We start from the raw sequence: 8,665 nt of genomic DNA on the forward strand, positions 1-8,665 counted from the left end.
AAAAAAAAAAAAAAAGAAAGGAGGAAAACTATCATCTCCTATCCTTTAAAAAAAAAAGAATGTTTTGTTCAAACATGAAGAAAAAAATCCAATTGACACCTGACAGCTTTTTTTTTTGTAAATACTTCTTTTTTGTTATATACAGTCCGATACAAGCAGCAAAAGTATTGATTGCAGTGTGCCATTTTTATATATAGGTTTCTTCTCCCTGCTTATATAAAAATATATAAATGGATGTAATGATCTCTTCACTTTTTTTTTTCTTTCTTTACTCTCATTTCAGCCTGAGAATGTTTGTTTTAGGTTTCTCTCGTGTGGTAACAAGCTTAGGTGTTTGTTGTGAGTTTGCCAGCTAGCTGATGTTTTGCCGCAAACAGGTTTTGCGCCTCCCCACCACAAAAGCCTGCTTGCACGAGCGGGGCGCAGAGTCGGGAAAGTCGCCAAAAGAAACGGCGGTGTCGCTGGTTTTTGCAAGCCGGCTTTTTTGTGGGGGACTGCCAGCTGTTTCTGCACATCTGCTCCTGTGAAAATAGGTAGTGACTGTACTGCAGGAGAACATGATAGCATTTAATGAGCCCATCCTCGTCCTCCTTCACTTCATTTCCATCTCTCTTTCCCACACACACACACACATACGTAGGCCGTGAAATCACTCACACGCTCTCCACACAGCACAGGAAAATACCTTTCATGCACCGTTAATCTCATAAAGCTTCCCTCAGAAATGGCACTGTTACATCCTTGGATGCCGCTGTCGCATACAGCACCTCTGGTAACGTTTGAGTCTGTCGTTATAACACTGGAGCTAAGCAATCTCCAATTTAATCGTACTAGAAAAAAAAAACAGCGCATCTCTGACTTCTTCTCTCTTCATTACATCATTCAACTTTCCCCTGAAACACAGCAAATACTGGCACAATGAAGATATTTAAGCCATAAGAGGCATGACTGCATTAATGATCAATAGAAATAGTATTTCTAAGAGTAAACTTAAATGCATTGCAACGACGGGTGCTTGGATGGTCACACACGCACACTTGGCCCGTAGATGTGTGTGAGTGGGTGTGTGAGTGAACTGCACAGAGACCAGGTAGTTAGTGTGTTGATATGTTTAGATATAAGAACCAACAACAATACAGCGTGTAACGATTGTCAGAAAGTTAGACACAGGCAGTTAGTTTCCTTCCTGACTCTCTTTCTCTCCTCCGTCCATTTGTGTGTTTCCTCCTCTTCCACGTATATCTTTGTGAGCAAGCAGTGGTTAATAAAGATTTGGGGTTCAGTGAATAAAACTGGCTTTGAGAGTGATTTCTTTCTAAAAAAAAAAAAATGTAAATACACATTTCTAGTTGTGACTTTGCAGAATATTTATGTGCTTCTTCATTAACGGTCGTCTGACCACTGGTGCAGGAACAAATACCAAACCATCTATTTCTTCAGCAAAGCAGAGAAAATTGTCTATCCATTTTTGAATGTTTGGAGCAGGTGCTGGTGACTTACAGATTATAAATCCATCACAGGACAAACACAGAGACATATAGGACAAACAACCATGCACTCACTTGGCAATTTAGAGAGACCAATTATCCCAGCATGCATGTTTTTTGATTATGAGTAGAAGCTGGAGTTCCCAGAGAGAACCCAAGCATGAACATGCGAATTGCTACGCAAAAAAACAACAAAAGAAATTGTCAATAGTCCCACTTTGCAAACATATCCAATTATACAAAAGTAATCCAGATTAATACAGTTCAATACATTTTAGTATTATAGATAAGAGTCAGATTTATTCATGGGTTCATCAGAATTTTTGAAGCTCTTGCTATGTTACAACAAAACTGATTATATTTATGTCAAAATACTTAGAATGCAATTTTAGCGAGCTTGAAAAGAAAATCAGTTGTTTCTCTAAAACATACTGAGGGACGTTTATTCATACATTACTGGGATAAATGTTCAATAAGTATCCATATACTCATTGCCAAAAGCATTTGCTGCACCTTTCCAAATCAGTTAAGTTGTCCCAGTCTCTTCCATGGTCATATGTACTGGTTCTACAAACATTTTGGGAAATGGTTCAATCTCAAGCTTTTTCAGATAACTCATTAAGAATTTGGACATGAAGGAGACGTGGCCTTGAGCTTTTGTAGTCTGCTGTGTTTTCCCTGCAGTACCAAGTCTAACCAGATGATGTCACTGTAGATCAAATCCGCGTATATCTAAGAGTTACCAGAAGAAGACGTCGTAATAGAAGTAGTGTAATACGATATGTTAACTCCTGAAGTTTGGCTTTAGTTAAGCCCTCTGTGTTTCTATTCAGTCATCGTTAGACTTGTAAAAATAAACATTCTCTTATGCTACAAAAAATGGGATGTGTGAGACGAGAATGGAACAACAACTGGAGCAGTGTGTTGTTTTCTCGGTACTTTTGGCAAAAGAATAGCATAAATAACTCACAAAAGCCCCAAATTACAGACATTCATTCTGTACATCATCATATGTAAACCTCTGACTTTAATTGTAATAATTGTCATAGCAATTGCAGTGTACTTCCCATATGGCCTCCATTAACTAATCAGTTATTCTGATCTCCGAGGAAGAAGGTTTTATGGCCAGTAGATGGAGACAAAACACAAGTGTTCGACAACAAAAATCTGACTTTTAAATATGAGCATAAGTATGAAAAACCACAGGGAAACGTTTGCATTTTAAAAGCCAAGGAACTGGTTGTATATTGGCAAGATCTTAATGCAGAAAAAGAAGGGATGGTGTGTCCGGGCTGAGAACAGAAGGAGCAGCTGGTCCAGCCTGAAATGATGGCAAAGAGACAAAACTCTTCGCTTTTGGACTTCCTTTCTCACAACCCCTCTCTTCTGCTCCCACCTTTGATTTCTTTCTTTCTCCTCTTCCCTTCCTTCCCTCCCTCACCTAGTCCTGCCATCCTCCTCTCTTTCTTTCATTTTTTAATCCTTTCTCTTTCTTTCTTTCTTTCCTTCTTCCTTTCTTTCTTTCTTTCTTTCTTTCTTTCTTTCTTTCCCTCCCTCCTCCAGTTCCCACGGAGCGCACGGGTCCGGCCAGGCCTGCTATTGTCCAGGATATCCCCGCCTTGTTAATGGTTTCCTGTGCACACACAGAGGGCCACTGAGAGAAACAAGCAGCCGCATCTGATACCAGCCGTCGATACTGCACACACATAAAAACAAACACACACACACACACACACACACACACACACACATTCACAGTCATTGGGAAAAACAGCGAGCATCAACAAGCAAACACACACTCCAGAATGTACACACACTCGGGCAAACGACAATAAATCAACAACATCTACCAGAATGAATGGTTTATTGCAGGGAACATGTCATGAACAGCAGTAACAGAAATGGAAAACTGACAATTAATTTATTGGCGCTTGTTTGTGCTTTGTACAACCATAAACCATACAGGCTGAAAGTGAGGACACAAAAAGATGTCTACAACACGAGCCGTTTCAACAATTATGCGATTCTGTTTCTTTGAAACTGATTTGACTTAAAGGGCTTCAGAATTATCATTGGCAACAATGTAACACTCAACAAATAAATGCACATAGATAACTGGAGACAAGGTGAAAAAAACAACAAAAATTTACAAAATATCAATGCAAGATGATGCAGAAACATTCCTAAATGCCATTCTGAACAATCATGTGGTCATGCTTCATTGATACTGAGTTGAGTTTTACTAATACATTTATTGTCGATGCTGTAATACTAAACAAAGTATGCAAATAACTCGGAGATACGGTGAACGAGCCTAGCCTCGCTTACATCAGAGAAAAAAAAACTAATGTGAGAATTCACTACAGAACGGAAACATAAGTTAGGAAGACGGCTTGGGCAATGATGCAGCGTATGATTAGTTGGAGCCAAGCTGGTATTCAAGCTTTTAGTTCGGAGTATCTAGTCAAACAGACACCTGGTTTCAGTTATTACACCCCATAAATTGTCGTAAAAAAGAGGGGTGGGGAAGGGGTTATGTCATGACTCTGAGCCCTGTCCCTCCCCGCTGCAGCCAGGGCATCCAGTCGTCTTCATGCAACTCCAAAGGGGGAGGATGGGGCTATTTTCACCAAGGAACTTATTGAGCATCTGGAGAAGTCATTTCTGATTGGCTGACAACAAGAGGGTGAAGCTACTGAAGAGGGATGGATCAGCTCCATAAATCCCTTTTTGTTGATGCTTAGTTGTATTTTTATTTATTTATTTATATATAAAAAAAACAAAATGTATAAACCTTTTACTATCCTCTGTGGGATATCATCAAAATAGAAAAGACATAACACTTCCTTAGCAGGGAACGTAAAGTCTTGCCCTTGAGTCCGGCTCAGCTGGGAAGTGAAACGAGTCTGTGTAAGCAGGTCGTGCTATTTGAGTCAGAAGGCTCCTATCTCCATGCCCCAGGGTCTGTAGGGTTTGCCCACACTGGCGCTCTGAGCCGGGGGGCTGATGGCAGTGGTAGGGGAGATGATCGGGAAGGCGCCGAAGGCGAAGGGGAAAGCCGAAAGTGAGGAGAGAAGCGGAGGAGAGAGCTTGGATGCTGACGACGGAACCAGGGCCGGGTGCAGAACGGTGGTGGCAGCAGAGGAGGTGGACGGGATCCTGATTGGACCCTGATCCGAGAGCGGGGTGGCGCTGTCGCTGCGTCTGCCAGACACGTGAGTCTCTGCGACTAGCGAGGAGGATGTGGGCGAGGTGGAGGAGGAGGGAGACGAAGAAGATGCGGACGTCAGAGGATTATGAGGGCTGCTGGTGGTGCTGCGGGGTAGAGGTGCCAGAGGAGCCCCCTGTTGGTGCTGGAGGAGGATGGGATGCGCAATGTGGGCAGGAGGGGATCCGAAAGCAGAACCCCAGGCCAGGTGACTCAGGCCGGTGTGAGCCTCTCTCTGACTGGCGTAGTTGTTCAGGTGAGAGACGAGGCGGATTCGCAGAGGGTCTGTGCTGTCCAGGCCCTCAATGATGCTGAGATAGCGGGCGGTTTCAGCCAGGCACTCCCTGAAACCCAAACCACGGTAATCCATCGCCAGGGCATGGGCATCAAAGTAACCTGAGGGGGATGAGGAAAGGAAACCACTTAAATTTTACACCACAAAACAAGTTTCCACATCACTAAAGAGAGGCTCTGTAACGTGTAATCATTCCTTCGCCTTTAGGCTAACCAAGACTAACATCCAAAATTGCGATACACGTCAGGTCTACAAATGTATTTTTGTATGAAGGAAGCCATCATTGGTAATTTGATATGCACCAAAAAAAACTTTCCAGTGACTAGAATGAGAAGCTTGATGACCAGTTGCTCTGAAAATGTAAACGTCAAATGTTTTTTTCAGGGATTGAATGCACCAGGAAGTGTTGACAACAGCAATCGTATGGAAGTTGTTAATGAGCTAAGAACACAAAATCTTTTACAAGATGCCAATAAATATTGATACATGACTCTGGTTCAGTCAGGCTACGAGAGAGCAGGTAACAGGAAGGCTGAACAGATCGCAGCAAAGGTGCTCCGTTTTATCGTTTTGAACTTTCAACCTCTGTCAGTCAGGGAACAGGCTGGATTTGGAAATGTTGGCAACTTTTTGGAAGTCTCAAAACTAAGTCAAAGGTATAAATTCACTACCTACAAGACAAGAAGATTATCGTCTGTGCTTCTAATGTGAATAATTTATGTCTTCTTATATGCTACTCTCAGAATCACATGCCAGTCTCAAAGTTAAGGTAGGATTACACATTTGACTAAAATTAGTTCTAGTCAAATGTGTAACTTGGCTTTACCAAAATTGGAGCTCTGAAATTCTGATCAGTACATCTCTTGTAGTAAACAAAACTTGCATTAAAACATAATGAATCAATGTAAATAGTCTGAAAATATTTCTTGTGAGTATTGTTTAAGAGGTTCGTGTTTTGAAGCCATTCCAACTGTTTTTACACTTCAATTTTCTTACCAAGTTAAAGATGTTTTTACTATGGGATTAACTGGCTTTCCCTAAAACTGTTATACAGGTTTAATTTTGTGAAAAACCACCGCAGAGTCCAAGAAGCACTATTTTATATATATATATATATATGTGTGTGTGTGTATATATATTCTTAAAATATGTATACCAGGCTTTATCTTTATGCCACATGTAAACTGATTTTACAACAACATTAATACACTTTGTTTGTTAAGTGGTGTCATAATTTTCCTGGTTGCTTCTATCTGGTTTGTTTTACTCCTGACTGTCTTTGCATTCCTCTTTACTTTATCATTCTTGCACCCTGACCAGTTTGTTGCCTGAACCAGACCAGAGCTGTCATATTCTTTCTTAAAGCAGTCCATGCAAAAGGGAAAATCACATTTTATCGTCCCTTTCTTCAGCAAATACTACACTGACACAGCAAGGCAACCAGACCCACTGGTGTATATTTTGATATGGTATTTCAAACATTACCTCCATGTCTGTGGTTTTATATATTTGCTAATTCTCTGCACAAATTAAAAATAAAATAACCTCGATAGGGAAATCCTAGCCAACATAATAACTAAAATGGAAATACACCCTGATTATTTTTCTGACTGACACCATCTGCCTCGGCTGCCAGAGCAGGACACAACATACGGATTATGTTATAATGCACAAACATTTAGACACAGTTGACATGATGGGACCTGTTGATGAGGTTATGGAAGGCATTGAAAATAAAATTCAGTTATTAGGGTCCCACACAGTCTTGAATTGGCTCTGCAACACACCAATAAGTACAATGCGGTTATGCTTTTACCTTTGCCTCCAGCAGCATGAAGCATCTTGAGGTGATCAACAGTCATCTGCAAAATTTCTGCTTTTTCAAGCTTGGCTGAGCCCTAGAGTATGGAAGGGGGCAATTTTTAATTTAAAAGCAATCCACACACAATATATTTAAAGCATTTTATTGTTGTTAAATGTCTTGTAAAACATTTCTAGTGCGCTCACCTGTTTCTCATAGGCGCTGGGAACCAACCTGCGGAGCTCGCTCAAGCTGTTGTTTATTCTGTCCCTGCGCCGCTTTTCTATAATCTGACAAATTAATAAGACTCCGTTAGGCGTCAGTCTGCTGTCTAAAGCATCAATATATATATATATATAAAGATTTAATCCATTTCTCAAATCTGATTGACTCACTCCTCTGCGTCTTTTCCGCGCCTGCACCTGAGTTGATGTTGTCGGAGACATGGACCCGAGAGGAGAGCTTATGTTCCTAAAGTAGTAAAGCAAATGGAATTTCAGCAAAACAAAACTTTATTACCTAAAAAGCTGTCTGACTGTAATTCAGGGATGAAAATCTTACCCGTTCTCATCTGCACTCTCCTTCTCCACTTCAATAGTTTCATCCAGTTCGCTGTCCGACGAGCTAAAATCGTGATTCCGTTTCATTTTTACGGCTTCAGAGTAGTTCCCCTCGGTGTGTCGTTCGGGTCTGCCAGACGTGCGTATACACAGGTTCGTCCTGAGCGCCTCTGTTTGAAGCGCTCGGCGTTCCCACGGTGTCATTTCAACTGTGTTGCCCGCCAGCGGGGGCGGGGCTTAGCGCTCGAAGGAACCAATCACAAAGCCGCCTGGACTTTGATTGGCAGGGCAGTTGGGGCCAAGCACACACCAGTACACCAGTGCCTCTCGAAGAGACCTGAGAGGGGAATAAAAGTTCAGACGTCTCACTCGGGGAACTATTTTGATGGTCATGAGCGAAATAAGATTATGGCCACATATTTTGACTTGCAAGAAATCTCAGCATGGAATACCCCAAAAGATTTGACAACAAACAAACAAACAAACAAACAAAAAAAAAGTTAATTTGGACAATGTAAGCAAGCAAATGTAAAGATACCCTGAAAAACAACAACAAAGAACTTAAAAGAATGCACATCTGCAAAATAACCACTTTGGAGACGCAGTACAAGTACAAATGACACAGCAGTGTGGTCTGTGGTCGTTTTGAGTTTCTTCAAGTCGAGAGTTTCTGAGGAGTTTGAGGGCTCTTTGTTTCACAATCAGACCATGATGGGACCACTGGTATTTTTAACTTCTAAAAAAAGACGAGCACTGCTATTCCTGCCATTTAGATCTATTTCTGTTCAGACATTTTAAATCTTCAGCTATGCTCTTCTCTGCATGTGTGGCATCTGTGTCCAAAGCATTTAGCTGCTATGATATATCATAGTTGAGGATAAGCAAATGTAGTCATGTATTTAGACAGAGGTGGGGAGAGTGCCCAAAAATTTTACTCAAGTAAGAGTAGCACTACCTCAACCCATTTTTACTCAAGTAAGAGTAAAAAGTTGCCGTACAAGAAATTTCTCAAGTAAGAGTAAAAAAAGTATTTGGTAAAAAAAAAAAAAAAAGTCTACTCAAGTACTGAGTAACTGATCAAATTATCAATCATTTAATATTTAAAAATTACATCGTCTGACAGACAAAAATATAAAGTTAAGTGGAAATTTTCACACAATAATTCAAGTACATAACAAATACTAACAAAATCAGGCAAAAGAACACTTTTCCAAATCAATTCTTTCAATAAAAAATTTATGAAACTTTAACAAAAACTGCAGGTGTGCGTCTGTGTCTGGTGAATGTTTGGCTAAAACATGTTTGTTTTCATTC

The 8,665-nt window shown here is 40.7% G+C and overlaps 1 protein-coding gene across 1 annotated transcript; it reads right to left on the reverse strand.

Annotated features, from left to right (window-relative positions):
* Nucleotides 1–3,334: 3,334 nt before the first annotated feature.
* hey1 (hes-related family bHLH transcription factor with YRPW motif 1) lies at nucleotides 3,335–7,570 on the reverse strand. The gene is made up of 5 exons (XM_015026640.1): nucleotides 7,353–7,570; nucleotides 7,187–7,262; nucleotides 6,998–7,081; nucleotides 6,807–6,888; nucleotides 3,335–5,091 (listed from the first exon to the last, which is right to left on the reverse strand). Exons 1-5 carry the CDS (start codon nucleotides 7,553–7,555, stop codon nucleotides 4,421–4,423), a joined length of 1,116 nt encoding a protein of 371 aa, XP_014882126.1. The 5' UTR covers nucleotides 7,556–7,570; the 3' UTR covers nucleotides 3,335–4,420.
* Between the last annotated feature and the right edge of the window lie 1,095 nt (nucleotides 7,571–8,665).

This window comes from Poecilia latipinna, unplaced genomic scaffold (assembly GCF_001443285.1).
Source record: "Poecilia latipinna isolate Pla-1442-1.1 unplaced genomic scaffold, P_latipinna-1.0 Scaffold99, whole genome shotgun sequence".
NCBI lineage: Eukaryota > Metazoa > Chordata > Actinopteri > Cyprinodontiformes > Poeciliidae > Poecilia > Poecilia latipinna.